Source organism: Osmia lignaria, chromosome 6, assembly GCF_051020975.1.
Source record: "Osmia lignaria lignaria isolate PbOS001 chromosome 6, iyOsmLign1, whole genome shotgun sequence".
NCBI lineage: Eukaryota > Metazoa > Arthropoda > Insecta > Hymenoptera > Megachilidae > Osmia > Osmia lignaria.
The window spans coordinates 4967689-4983981 of NC_135037.1; the positions used below are offsets into that span (position 1 = coordinate 4967689).

General features: G+C 34.9%; 1 protein-coding gene across 1 annotated transcript in view; it reads left to right on the plus strand.

Annotated features, from left to right (window-relative positions):
* LOC117601723 (uncharacterized) overlaps positions 1 to 16293 on the plus strand; it is a 388515-nt gene that overhangs the window by 339888 nt on the left and 32334 nt on the right. The window contains exon 5 of the mRNA XM_034318866.2: positions 12355 to 12489. Coding sequence (XP_034174757.1) covers positions 12355 to 12489 — 135 coding nt within the window. The remainder of the gene's footprint in view (positions 1 to 12354; positions 12490 to 16293) is intronic.

The following is a 16293-nucleotide window of genomic DNA, read 5'->3' on the forward strand; positions in this document are numbered from 1 at the left end:
CTTAGGAAACAATTAAAAATCGAGCATCGACCGATAGGCGCCAATTAATGAAGCGTGGACATTGAGGTAGATGCACGATAACGGCCGATTGCCTGTCCGTCGAATTAGTCGATACGGATGATTACTCCTGAATGAGGCTACGTCGATGACTGGGCTAATTAGGCGGCTCGTCTCTTCGACGTAGCGTTACACGAGCTGCACCGGCTGCTGCCACATCATTGAACAGACATTATTCCGCTGACTGTAACCATACATAAATGTAAATGACGGCACATTGACCAATATCCCTCAAACTAAGGATCAATGATTCCCAAATCTTTTAACCCTTTAGCCAGAGTATATTCTCAATACAAAGTTCCAATATTTATTAATACAATATCTACCATTTGATAATTTTATCGTGTTTATGTTATTTTCTTTTATTATTCTTTGGAGAATTCTGTGTGAAAAATGTTTAGAGTAGGTACAACAAAAAAAATTAACAATTCATGAGATATACGTATTATGTATGAAATTTTTCATATTGAATTTAAAATATTTAAAAAATCGTTAATATCTTTTGTATTATATCTCAATACTTTTTATACAGAATATTCTAAAGAATTGATTTACATAAGAAAAAATGTGCAGTTCCATTTTTCAGGAAAGTGCATCTGCACGTACATGTGCATTGTTGCACTTATAAAGTAATAAAAATAAACCTTCTTATATCATTCAACTTTTTTCTAAACCATTTAAAAACTGGAAAACTAATATGGATCTGAAAAAACCATAAAAATGTCATTTATGTTCCAGCATTCTTTTTAAAGTATCAAAGCTACATTCCAAAGCCACTGGTTAAAAAGGAAAAATTTGTTTTTCTCGTTTAAGATCATCAGATGATTCGTTGATACACTCTCCGTGTTCCATGAAAGATTAATGCACGGAAAGTGGAGAACGCGAGGGTGAATCGAGCGATCCTTCGTCCTTTCGACGGATATTCAGGCGTGTTGAGTAAATTCCAGTTTGGGCGTGCATTATCCGGCCCGGTTGCCGATAAATATTTCGCGCGAGTGTTTCGACCGTATGCACGCGGTACATTGGAAAGCCATTATGCGCGAAACGGCGCTCTCTGTTCGCGATTTACGCCCGCCGTGTTCCGCCAGCTCGCCACCGCGTGACTTAATTCCCGTTGAACGCCGTCCAACTTGTTCACGTGGATAGTTCGATTCGGTATAGTCGTTAAGGCAGCTAAGCACGCTTTGCGCCCTGATGTACGTGCTAAGAGTAAAACATTATCTGTCGAACCGCAAACCCAGTGATTCGACATAAAGTTATTAATTAAAATTATTAATTTTCTTTTTCATTATATTTATATTTATATTTTTCTGCATTTTTAGAATATATCATTTTGTATACCCGATAGTAAAGTTCAGCCAATTTTTTGAATAATATTTTGTACAATACTATCCAACAAAACTACCAAATTGAAAACTTACAAAGGCTTCAGGGAAGCCTAGAAAAAATTCCCCAAAGAAACCGGGCCAAGTAGCCGGAAGGAGAGTTCCCGGTGTCCAATTAGAAGACGAAAATCCGTTTAATACAAAGGAGGTCGGACGAATTCGTTTTGGCCCATGACAGAGTGTCAGATCCCGTGGTAAAAGTGGGTGGTGGCTTATATTTAGCGTCTGGTCCGGGTCTGGTGTCCGTCGGTATCCCTCGAGATACTCGAGACAACGGGCTGTGAGTCGAAGTAGGGCCGCGAGGATGAGGTGGAAGAAGTCGAAGGGAGGATGAGCACGTAGGGCGCGACTCGAGTGGACAATGGATGTTCTGCCGGTGAACAAAGGCACTTCTGTCGAAGCCGGCGCCAACCGGGATACTCGTCTCGGGAACAGGGACGGACCGGAATCCGAGAGCCCCGGGGATTGCTCGTAATAAGACGAGAGTGGCGTGGGAAATCTCGAACAAAGACTCGAATCTCGCGGTTGAGCGTTAATTCTTAAGCAACGAATTATTTCTGTTTCGAAGACGAGGAATCAGACCAGACGAGTCACTGATGTCACAGTTATCTTAAAAATATTGAAGAATAATTTTCTATTTGCTTTGCCTTATATTATTCTATAAAATTCTCCATCTCGTTTCTTTTAAAACCTATCAAAAGACATTTATCAATCAAAATCTTATCCATGACAAGTCGATATATGGAACAAAAAATGGAAAATATTCCATTATTCTCAGGAAATGTAAGCTTATCTGAAGTCTCTTTCAATTTCTCAGTCCTGTTTCGTGATACAGAAAAATCAGAGAAAGGAAAAGCTTCGTTCTTCTTAGAAAAATATTTTATACTTTGAACAACGTTGACAGTAACGCGTATCGATGCTCCTTTACCTTCCGGTTAATGCAAATAAATCGCTAGACTTCTATTTGCCGAAGAAACTTAAGGATATTTGTCTCAGTGAGAATCTGAGAAATATCGATGCCATATTTACGGATTTAGAAGTGATGAGGATAAACAGTGATCTATACAGGAATTTCTACCATATGATAAATCTGATTTATTTTTCTTTTTTTCTTAATAGTTTTACATGCTATTATGCTATCATTGGAATTTGAATCTATTGCTTAAAATAATTAAGGAACATTGAATTTATGTTGACCTTTAAGAAAGAAATAAGTAACCTTGTATTAAATTAATCAGAACTTAATTGATATCAATTTTTAATTAAAATTGAAATTATTTTGGTATTTTTATTAATTAAACTTTACATTAAATATGTACAATAATTAGGAAAAGAGAAATTTAATTAATCCTATTAAACGATAAAATTTAATATTAAATATGAAATTCATACCATTTCAAAATTGCTACAACTTCACAAAATTCTTCGATAATTAAATAAAAATTCATCAGAATATATGAAATTCACAGCATACCAAAATCAACACGATAAACTAGGAAATTCCTCCCTGAAGGGAATTTCAACATGAACATATCAAATTTGTACCATCCTAAAATTGTATCAATAAACAACAATTGATTCTTCTAGAAACCTATTCAAATTTAATTCAATATATCTCGTTTATAAATATAAACAAATTCTTGATTATCCAACATAGCTTAAACTGCAATGCAATATATCATTCCAAAATCAGCAACATTTTTTTTTTTTTAAATCTGTTTAATTTATTTTATTTTAAATATACGATGAATAACATAAAATGAATGGAGGGGTTTGAACGCAAAATTTCATCCGTGTCATCGTCATTGTCCCACGGATCAATATAAAACTTGCTGTTCACCATTATCGTCGTTCAATTACCAGCACGCGCGATCTGCCGCTAGTTTTGGCAAAGGACAGAAGCGGAAATTTATGCGAGCAATGCGAGTCAGTGGCCGGGTTACCAGTTATAATGGGTAGCTTGCAATTTTGAAGGCAATTTAACTTGAACCGCAGCAGCAAGCGTAAGCTACGAGCAAATGTTTGCCGTGAAAATCGTTATAGTCTTTCCTTCGAAGCTCCTGGACAGAGTTTCACGTTCAAGCTAGCCTATATATACTTAATATACTTACTCGCACCACCTTATGTCGACTTTCATATTTCCTGCTGGTACGTTCGTGATTAGGGTTAGTTGCCACTATGAATCTTCTGAAGTTTACCAATTCAACTTGTGTAATATGTTAATTAAGGTGAATTTCTTGTCCCTGGAAGGTGGTGAGGATGTTAGTTGTTTGGTTACTAGAAGATTAGGGTATCAACCTCAATCTAGGAAAGATGTTATGTTTCTGAACAAGATGAGTGGAGATAGAATGGTTTAAATTGCAATTCATCATTTTATTTTCATTTTAGGTATACTAATTTGAAATGTAAAAATTTGAGGAGTTGGTGGTTTTATTTTATTTTAATTTTCCTTACATTACAAATGAAATGCATTAATTACAATTATTCTTCAATATAGTCATTCAATAAAATGAATATATTTAGTTAATTATAGTCCAAAATACTGATAAAAAGAATCAATTTAGAATTGAGGCATTTAAAACCAAAGGGATGCAAATGAAATTATTATTAATTTTTTATATCTGTTCTGAATTCAAAAATTTCAAAAAGTATCACTTGCATCCCTTTGGTTCTAAATGCTCCAATTTCGATCATCATTATAAATTCACATTCCCAATTTTAATTATTGATCTTTATTTTATTTTTGAAAATATTCAATATTTTCTCCAATATATTCATCGACCATTATCAGCGAGCAACCCCTTCGAATATACTGTGTATACTCGATCTTCGCAACCCCTTCCTCATCTCCTCCATGGTGCGACAGCAAAGTTCCACCCTTGTACGGAAAACTAGGAAAACCTAATATTTATTACGATATCAAGCAGGAAAATTTTACGCGTACCGACTGACTGAAGCATTCAACGCGCTGTCGCCACGTTCCTTTACCAACCCTCCGAGCCGTGCAAAGAGTAAACGTATACAACAGCCTCTCGCACAAATGCCTTCGCCTCTCTACACTTTATTCGTTATTTCCCCTTTCCCGTTTTCTGCTCTCACGCTCCCCAACGAGGATGCGGATCATAACGGATATTTCAGTTCAGTCAGGAAGTTCACTTTAGCCTGCGACACAGCGGCTGCTCGCCAAGGGGTTGAAAACAGACTACGAGGAACGAAGGTGTAGAGGGGGGTGGGTGGGTGGGACGGCGACGAAATGCGTGATGGAAATAGCGCGTCGCTTGGAAATTGCGATTCCACGACGACTGGCAACTGAAGGAGGAAAATTATGGCTATAGAGAGCAACGATGCTCGACGCTAGACACCCTGGATGATTTTCTCCCGGTGTTGATACGTAGGTGTGAATTGTATCTTCGTTAGGGGCACTTTTAGATACTCGTGGGAAATAATCGGTAGCTGCGGTTTGTTACGCTCATGTTTCAGAAAGTTGTTTTCCGAAACTTCTGGATCATTATTATTGAAACGTATTCTCTCGTATTTCGATAGAGTGCTGCTTAATTTAATCGGATAGTCAACGAGTATTTTGAACACTGTTAATGTTTTAGTAACATTATTAAAACGTGTTTGAATTGGTGTTTAATTTAATTTACTATTTGCCAAATCATTCTGAAAATAAATCTCAAAATAAGAAAGCAGAGTTTTGGGATTAAAAAATTTGTAATTAATATTTTCAAACCCATTCAGTTCGAACTCAATATTATTTTTTATTATCTTCTGTTAAAGCAGATTCAAAATAAATTCAATGATAATACAAAAATAAATTAAATTATTTACACAAATTCCTGAAGAGTTTTTAAATTGTAGACTGGAAAATATTAGTAATCCATATTATTATTCATTCAATACGTTAAATTAATGGAAAAAATACATTTATTATTTAACTATGTTTACATTATTTTTTCCCTCTATTGTTTTTTTAAAAATTGTGTCACGTATTAGTTCATTGAGTTACTGTTCTTTGAAGATAAAAATAAATATTTGTAAACAAGTATTTTTCTCCTCAACTATTACTTTATTCAAGCAGAGGTTCTATTATAAAAATATACAAAAATTATTGGGTTATTGAATTATAAATACTCTTCCTGCAATAATTATTCTACTGTAATTAAACTTTCATTATTGTGCTAAATGACCATATCACACTGTTATTCCACTAACAAAGATCCTTTACCGAAACCTACACACAATGTTTACCGATGAACCTATACGAGGTTAGATTACACGTATTAGTAGTTCTTTTGACCGACGTTCGATTATCGATCGACAAGAAGGGTTAGTTCCGAAGGCAACGCCTTGTCGAGTTAGGTTGCAGCTTCGAAAATCTACGACTTAGCTGGTGCACGGGAAGCCCGAGCAGACGGATTAAAGAGGATTTCTTCGTTCTCTACCTTTTTCTCGAGCTTCGATCGAGTTGGATTTCCGTTTCGAAAGTCCAAACTCTCAGACAGTATCGAGAAGCTAGGGGTTTAGTGACCGGGTATCGCGATCAGTTCTACTGTCGGGTCGATTTTGGTCCCGAGAAATTTTTAATCCTCGGACAGTCCAACCCTCCAAAGGTGGATTTGCCAGAGTTTATTTTCAAAGTTTAAATTGTAAGCTTTTCATTGCCACCTTACGTTATTATTAAGAAAAATTAATTTTCAAATTTCAAATTATTTATGTAGTACCTTACATTATTATTATAAATAGTTAATTATCAAATTTCTAATTTCAAGTTAACCATTTGCCACTTTACATTATTATCATAAATAGGTAATTATCAAATTTCAAATTTTCGATTTGCCACGTTATTATTAAAAATAGTTAATTATCAAATTTAATTATTTGAGTGTACCTAATTTACATTGATTCAAAGTATTAATAAATAAATTCTGACCCTGTTTGTAATATTTATCGTGACAAAAAGGTTAAACTCCTTAATTCATATAAAATTTAACGATCAAGGTAAATGAAGCATGAAATCGCAGCTTCTATGGGTCCATCGATCACCAAGCCACGATGTGACACGCTCCATAGAATTCTATTCAAAGAAATATGGTATCCATGGCCCTCCTTGAAAGCTCGAATAAATATATTCACGAGGATTCAATCTTTCGTCACGGCTTTTTACACACACCTACACGAAACTTCTTTGTCGTTCCTCTAAGCAGACCGGAAGTTTCGTGAAAGCGAGTTACCTGCTCTTTTACTTTGCACTGTGCACTGTTCATCGAAGAAAATTCAGTTTCACTGGGAATTCTCGGTTGCCTATCGTCCACCGTCCTTCGACTATGTCACTCTGTGCTTTTACTGCGTTTGATAAAGACGAATCGTCGAGCGAGAAACATAGGGAGAGGTCTAGGAAAAAGGGGGAAGGTTAAGGGGGATGAAAAGGACGAGGCTGGACAAAAGTTATCGTCAGGTCTATTGGGACGAAAAGAACTCGTTGACTGCTTTGAAACAGAGAATCGGTGAATAGTTTGACTGCTCACCTTGTGAATGTAATTTTAAAGTTATACTTGCTTGTCAATTTTTTGAATACTTGATTTCGATGGTGTTTTGAAATTTGATTAAAGGATAATTGTAAGTAGGTATATTAAAAATTTCTTAGCTGAACAAAAATTCATTCATTTTTAATTGATTACGAATTGCAGCTAAAAATTTATTTTCTTTTTTAAGTGACATGTACCATATAATTTTTTTTACTAAATAAGATATTGCACGTTATATCGAATTTAATTGATACTCATTGACATTTAATACTCAATAGCTTAATATCTTCTTCTGATTAATAACCAGCTATTTTATATTTAAAACATTGATAAACCGTTTATCCAATAATTTTCATCGAGTCTTAAGCCTAAAATCGATGTACCATAAGTGCTATTTTGCGATACTTTTATGTCATGAAATCATGTCAAACTTCAATATTCAAAAACCCACTATTTGAAGTATCTGATGATCATTCCAAAGCACTTATTTTCTACAAAACGTTACAGAAACCCCAGTTTGTTTATAGAACACGTTGAACATCGTGCTTGTTATGGTTTCGATCAAAGATCCGCGTAGTACGTCTTGCATCTAGAAACTGGATCAGAAAATGGAGAGCTTCTAATACAAGGCGGAGAGAAGACGGAGCTTGTCCATTGTACTCTCTGGAACGCATTACCTGTGCATCTATATACGTTCTCGTATGCTTGATGCAGGATTCTCGATGATCCGAAATGTAATCTAGTAAGGCTCTCCACCGTGTGTGTTCTCTACTTATCGAAAAGCCATAACTCGGGAACGATCGTACCACCAAGATCCAATCTGCGACCGTATATAATCGTGTACAGAAAGCTGTACGAAAATGTAGTCCGGGAAAATAATGGATCTTCGTCAGCGCAAACTTTGGAAATCATATTTGCATGGTAAAACCTTGATCAAATCAATGCATCAATTTATAGACTGATGGTGTGTTAATTTCTGAAATGTTTGGAAATTATTTATGAAAATTATACCTTAAAATTTCTGAACTGGTTATTCCATTTGATTAACTTCAAATTATTAATGTATGAAATTTAAGAAATTTGAAGGCTAATACTCGATACACCATGCAATAAGTAATAAAATATATCTCGTATTCGAAAAAAATAAAATTTTCAATGTTTTTATATTTAAAAATCAGAATTTTGAAAGCATCAAATTCAAAATTGCTCTAGAAAGCTAAGATTCCTAGTGTTCTAGTATTTCGCCGTACAATTAGCCAGTCTATACAACTTGAAAGTAACATCAAAGACCGTGGAAATTCTTTTTTCTCTATGACCGGTATATGTCGGAGTATCGAGTACGGATGCAGCAAACGAAGCGAATTTTTCCGGCAGCAAAGTCAGCGAAATAATTAAGGCAAAGCCAGCCGCGGATGCGGAAAAAGCACGCATCCTGGTATACAGCATGTGGAAACGTGCGAGTTACGAGGCGAAAAATTCACGGAAAAATTCTGACGCGAAAGGAAACTCATCCTAGTCCCTGGTTTCCGATCTCCCGCAAAATAAGAAACTCGCGAACAGCCTCAAAGAAACGTCAGACGATGCGGTTGTATCTTCTCTGCCCTCTCCTATTACGCATATATGCAATTTCTACTTCGTTCAGAATGTAAAATGAATGTTTCATCGGCAATATAAGCAATTCTGTCAAAAATCCTAAAACGACGATAATGCGAAGGCTCAATTTTAATTTAATCTTACATTTCATATTGCTTTCATTTTCTAAATTTTATCTAAACCTAATGTTCTTGTATATCTTTTGTAAATTTGGGTCAAAATTGACCCGGGTTCCTCTGTTCAAGGGTTAATTTTTCAATCTTCAAATTACGATTTCAAATATCATTTATCATTTTATTTCAATAACCACACTGATAACGTATTTTACTCTCATCGATAAGAGAACGAATGATCGTTTTCCCTAAGAGAAACAAAGGAAGGGAAATATCCAGCAGGTATCTTCCTTCATCTTCTTTTTCTGATGGTCGTTAAATGATAGCGAAGGTGGGACCGAGGGGTAGAATAAAGGAAACGGGTGCGATCGTCTATAAAGAGCGATCGTAAAGTGGCGAACGTCACTTAAAGGGTCTTCGAGGTTCTATTACTTTGAGAGAAGCAGCACTCTATGCTATTACCAATACACGAAATAAAAGCGTTGCACGGCAGGTCACGGGCTCGCACTCGGCCTTACTTTCGTTACTGTCGCTGATTCTCTTCTTCTGTTTCGTTTTCTTCCACTTGTTCGATGCTCGATCGTCGTCTATCGGGCTGGCGGCTCGTTTCCCACCTACAAAGTGCCATTCGATCGGCCGCGATCCATTAAGGAAGGCCAAATATCGCTTTATCGACTCGCGACCTCCATTCTTGAAAGCGTTTTTAATGGAACGGATCCTCTTCATCGTTGCCACAACGCGACATCTTCGCTTTTCCTCTACTAGAAACCTGAGTTTTCGCCTTCATCTTTCGGCTTTATTGATTTTATGATTTAGGGGTGGATCTATCGATTTCGAGGTTGGTTACTGCAATTAATTTATTAAAGAAATTGTTAATATCTTGACATAATTTTAAACTCCAGTATTCTTTATTTTTTGTCTATTGTATTAGCTGCTAATTACAGTTTGAAAATTGCTAATTTTTTTCAATATAAAATTTATTTTCAATCGCCCATCAAAAGATTAAGTTGAAACACTACTCCCCAACACTTTGAGCTTACTTTCATAAAATTTAGATTTCTGTAAAAAGAAATTCATATTTGAGCTCTAATTAATAATTTGGATTTAATAAGATTTGCGCAGAACGTCAATTAAAAATTTAAAAAAAGTAATTACTAATTATTTTGTTCCTAGATAAATTGATACAGAAAGACAGGTTTGATATTCAATTTTTAATGCAGGTCTTGTTACTTTTTCCACCACATACATAGTCACCGGATTAAAACGGAAATCCATCGCGTCTTTTACTTTGATACTCAATATTTGAATTTAACAGGGAAAATATAGGAGTAATTTCATCCGTACCGAGAACGAATAAAACGTATCTTGGATTGAACATTTATATCGCTTCGGTTTTCGATCGACAGAGAATTTAGCTTCGATCGAAATTGAATATCAACTTCGCGATTTAATTTTCACTTGTACCCTTCCTATATGTATTTGTTTTAATTGAAGAATTTCCTGACTGAAAGCTAAACTTTTACTGTATATTGTATCAAATTTATACACAATATGTTCTATTCGCGGATCTAAAATTTCGTTGAATGAATTCCAGAAAATCAACAATTTTTTTCCAATTAATAGATACGGAAATACAGTTTGTATATCAAGAGTAAATTAAGAGTGCTGTAATTAATGTTCAAATTCAGCAATGTTTGGATGAAATAAATTATTATTAACATTAATTTGTCTGTCCAAATTAAGAACGAATGTAATGTAATTAACTCTCGGTTGACGGACCATGGAGAGAGCCACAATTTTAACATAACTTATTTCATATTATTTTCATTTTTCAAATTTTATTTAAAAGTTATTATTAGTCAGTATTACTCAAATTATTCAAAATTATATAAAATATAAAATACTCTATTTCTTTTTTTACTTTGATCGATGGATTATTTCACAACGATAATAGCAGCTCCCAGTTTTCCATCGTTTAAAACACGATCGGTCTTAGTTACGAAACGATATTCAGTTTCAAAGCAGCACGGAAGGAAAAAAGAATACGAGGTGTAATTAAAATATCAGACTTTTGTAATCGATAACACTTCACGGATGTTTCCATCCAATTTTTGAAGCAAAGCGATCGATGGATCCTAATACAGGGAAATGGAGAAGTTCCCTCTGACGAGCGATTTAACGAGCGTATCATAATCCTTCGTTAAATGGCGGCCATCATTAAGCCGCGATATTGCATGCAGAATTTTACGGAATTTCAGAACCACCCTCGTAATTACAGCCCATTTCGTGGTTCCTTGAAAATCATTGATTAAAACCTGCACCAGACGCGAATAATCCTTTCCTCTTTTTTATTCTAACTCACCAGACGTTCTTGGTGTTTCCTCGAGTATACAAGAGTAATTCGAAAGTTTTTATTCCCCTTAAAATATATTGTACCTTTTGCCATACTTTTTATCTACGTGGTTCAATTTTGAAATACTTTCGAGGAGTTGGAAAAGATTAAAAAGTTCTTAACGTGAAAAGGAAGCCGGGGAAGTTTTCTTTTCAAGTAAAAGCGATGAAAATTATTGGAAAAATGTGGACATATTACGTTTACTGTTCTTTGTAATAAAATTAACAAGGCTACAGAAGTAGTGTAATATATTGTAATTAATTTTGTTTTAATTAAATTTGTTTAGTTATTGCTTTGATCGCAAAGCAGCAGATGCTGTATTAACTGTAACATTCAGTGGAAAATCATAATTTAATTTTCAGCAAGAAAGATTTTGTTTTCTCTTTAAATTTGAAATTTGTTCCCAGATTTATTTCCAAAATAGATAACTAATCACTGCTACTAATTAATTATGTACATACTATAAAAAATGTACAATTCCTTCTTCTATTTAATCAAAAATTATTGCTATGATCAATTCAAACCTTTTTGATTTCTGATCGCAGAAGTTCGCAAATTTTAGATTTGCAAGCTCGATGACCCATTTCGCAATCTTCTGCAAGGTTTCTTATCAACTTAATCCCGATTCAAAGGGATTAGAGCAAACACGTTGAACGAAATTCCCCTTTTTCCAAAATCCTTGCACCGATCTAATCCTTCTGGTTGAAGCTGTTCCGGAAACAGAAGGGAGCACGTAATAGAAGGTGAAATAGTCGGAGAAGAGGTGAATGAAAGAAACGAACGAAATCGTGGCAGGATTTTAACGCAGATTCTTGGGGGGGAAACACGTCGAACAAATAGCCATGCTGGATTTCTTAGGTGGTATTTCTTTTCCTTGGTAATTTACAGCGTTAAATCACGCTGCTAAATCTTGGCGATTTTTATATTCCGTTTTATTTTGTTCTCTGGCTGCCCCCGTAAATCGCGTGAAAGCGAGATTAATGTGGAATATCCGTTGAAAAGGCTCAAAGGGAGCATAGAATGTGCGAAAAAACCTGGGAAAAGAAGAATTTTATTTAAGAAGACAATGAGGGTGTTAACAGCCAGATAAACTGAAATATGTACCATGAATTTTTAAACATACTTATCATTCGTCATCATTCTTATTTTAATTTAATGAACGAACTGTTCTGCTGTCCGAAGGTTCGAGTCATTAAATAAAAATCAAATTTATAGGATTTAGTTTAATGCAAATAAATCAAAAAAATTTGTTTGTTGTTCTAACATCGTCTTTTTCTTTTTTCCAGGGTTTGCCACAAACACCAGCTGGCGGAGTCGGTGGAAAAGGAAGCGGAAGTGCTGGCGCCGGTTCTGGTATGGTCAATGGTTCTGGTGCCGATCATCAGGATATTCGTGACGGTGCTGCTATAAACCCAGAACACGTAAGTGTATAATCTAATTTTCACTTAATTCGGTCTTGTTGGCACAAATTTTAACTTTTCGTTATCATCAAGGCGTAACAAGTATGTAAAATATTAATAATCTAATCTAATAATCTGCACTAATCTCTAAAATATTTAAAATATTAATAATTTAATCCAGTCTCAACTAATTTTTATTCCCTTAAAAGAATGTTTAAAATATTTAAAAAGTTAATGCTCGAAGAAGACCCAATATTAAGACCGAAACTATTAATCAAATTAAAAAAATTTATAGTATAAATTTCTACATGAAAGGATTAATTGATGAAAAAGATATCTCGTTGATCAGAACCGTTCAGAAAATCGGTCTTAAAGAAATTTCATAGTGCTTTCAAGCGGTACTACGAAAGGTGATAGCTTCGAAAAAGCGAAAAAAGCGACCAAGTTCTCAACTGGCCGAGCAAGAACAAATCGTTGCTGTTCCTTCGTCGATGATTGCCGTTACTGTTCTTCGAAACTTCCTTGAAAGCGCCTTCACGAGGAAAGTTTCCCAGTGAAAGCAACAAAGTGAGTCATTCACTGTGCCAGCGGGCATTGTTTGCTTTCTTTCATCTTATTTCGCGGCCACCAGCTTCATGTCGCCGGATATCAGCTTCTATGGGAAAATAGAAAGAAAGAGCCATCGATGTACCAGAAAATGCCTGAGGAAAATTCTTGCAATTACTCACCAACTGAGAGGGTAACTCATAATGATTCTCATTTGGATCATTCATCTTCGTCAGCTTTCTATTTGATAGAAAAATTTTTATTTTGCTTTTTTAATTTTGCAACCATTTTAATCTTAATTTTCCAATTATTTCCTTGTAAAATTATTATAACATTTTTTCAATTTCTATGGGCAACCTGGGTCGTTTATGTTCACGACTAATTTTTTTTACTATTGTTGGCTTTCAAAAAGTGAAAAGATTCTGAGATAATTAGAAAAGGCTCTACCGAAATACATAATTGTTTCTTGAGCCAAATGCTTAAAGGATTAATGAGGAAAAATGAATATTTGATAGAAAGTTCAGAAAAGTAGAACTACTTAGAATTTTGCTTAGATTCTTTATTCTTCCAATTATTCAATTATCTATGTTAAAACGATACCATAATTTATAAATGCATAAACATATACAACCTACCTATCAAGCTTCAGCAATGATACAATAAGTAATACAGTAAAAATCAGAGACAATATAGAATTAAAAAATAAATAAATTGAATTGAATCGATCAGATACATATTTCCCATAGGATATATAGAAACGCGACTCGCTTGTTTGCGTAGCAATATGGCGATTTGAATTTGATCGTGGCGAGCAAAGCTGTCCATCGATTCGATGAACAGGATTTAAAAAAGTCCGGAAGACAGTTGAATCGGAAATCGATCTGGACGTAGCCGGGAAATCCAGGAATTAAGCGATTACTTCCGAAGTTAACCATTGTTTCAAACGGTCGATCAATCGAGTCTCCTCCTCCTATCGCGAGTTCTCTCTTCTCGTTTGATTTTCACGCGTTGATCCATTCGCACGGAATTAAAACCTTTATCTGCGTTTCTCCGCCTGCTTCGTCGAACTTCCAGCAACGGTAACGAGACTCGAAACGGCTTGGCCAGAAAAATGCTGGACCGGTTTCGCTACGATGCTCATGGAATACTCATCGATCCGTTTGTTTCGGAATCCGTTCGCAGTCTGTCCGATAAGCCACGTCAATTTTTGCATCGTCTGCTTGTACAGCCCTTCCCTTTACCGGGGCTTCCCGATAATACCAGCTCTGCCTTTTTCATCTGCTTTCGTTACCTTCGATTCTCTTCCCTCGTCCCTCTCGTTTGCGTGCATTTCCGTTTCCGTTTACCTTTCCCGGAGAAGATTAGAAGGATCTCTCGGTTTCATTTATTGCTTGCTTTCGGATGATACTATATCTTCTTTGATCTCTTTTTTTATTGTTATTCAGTTTATGGTAGAGTTATTGGTGGAATATTTATGTAGGCATTTTTATTTATTCTTAGGACTCTCTCCATGGTCCGTTGTCCAAGAATTCTTAAGCTTTAATTTAACATATCACGAGGGTTATTATACAGTATTTTTATGTCATCAAATCATGTAAAAACACGACAACAATTTTTTTTTCTCATTGTTTATTACAAGGCTGCAGGTGTTCATGCAAATTGATTATTTAAAATCAATCGAAAATATCATTCCATTTTTCATATATTAATTTTTCACATTTCACATAAAGATTGGGTACAATATTTTCACACGTCATAAATACATAATTTTTTACGTTTTTTATATTTTTCTGTTTCATATTTTAGAAGCAGACTATTATATCTTTTTGTCATATTCTCATTTCTCCTATCACTTGACTCTTTCATTCCATCTTTTCGTTTTTGACTATTTTCTTTCGTAACGATGAAAGTATTTTGGATTTTCAACGAAGAGCTATCGATTTACATGAGATGGCAGAAAAAGAGCTCTCCTTCGTCAATTCCCAGGTTGGTTATATGGATTCTATAATCGAAAACCGAGATAGAGGCGGAGGAAAATGAGAGGGGATGAAGTCGAATATTTCATCTACGTCGAGAGACGAGAAGTTTTAGCAAGTCATTGTACCACTGAGGTAATATTTCTGTATGACGAATTCCTTGATTTCTCGAGAAAAATTGTTATAAAATCCGGTGACTAAGGATAGGGAAAATATTATGAATACTTCACATACTTTTACATCAGTATGCAAGTTATATCGTTGTTGTTCAAAAATGTTTTTAACCATATTTCCAATTTCACAAAGTTCAATAATTTATTCTATTTTTAGAATATATAACAAAAAAATGAATTCTTTATTTCAATAATAATCAACAAAACCTAAAGGTAGTTATTTTGACTGCTCGATAATTCTAGTATTAAGCTGGATGAAGTCATGTCATTAAACAGTATTAAAATATTTTCTTCGTTATCTAAGAGAGATTACATTCCAACAGTCACGAAAATTACTTGACAGACGTATATCGACAGCAGTGTACTCGAGAGGACAGAAATTGCTTGCACAATCGTCAGTTCGTGAGATCTGAGTATTCTCAGGAATTCTCCTATTAAGGAATTAGTGAGCGTGCTTAACAGGGGGGAAGTACGATGCAACTTCACAGTCAGCGTGGTTTCCGGCTAACTGCCCTACTCAGATAAGCTGAAACCTAGGAAACTCCTACGAAGACGCGATTAAGTCTCGGTGCAGTTGCTTAGGCTACGTTTTAGATTGAAAATTAACTGCTGAAGGCAAATTTTAACGCGTTAACTTCTTATATAGGTCACCTATGAGCTGCATTCAAAATTCATTCTAAACAAATATATAAAAGAAACGAATTCGTTAGGATCATTAATTAAAATTGATTAATTTTTAGAATGTTTTTCATAAGTAATTTCATAAGTAATTTCATAGAATATACATATATTACACAGTATTGAGCACAGTACGCTTTCCTGCCAAAAATGGTGATATAGGAGAAATAGAAATTCTGAAAACGTTAATTTTGGCGATATAAATATTAAAAGTTATTTAAAAAAAAAATTACATAATTTTGTATCATTAGATGTTACCAAATTTAATATACAATTAAGAAATAGGAGTAATAAAATAAATATTAATTCAAATTTTCCTGCGTAAATGTTTGTACGTAAGTGGTGGGGAGCAGCAGACCTATGTTTATATACAGCGTCTCTACTCCTGTATTGCCATTCTCTTCAGAACCGCCGAGGGGGAAGGACGTGAGCTCAGGTGAGAGACGTACCGT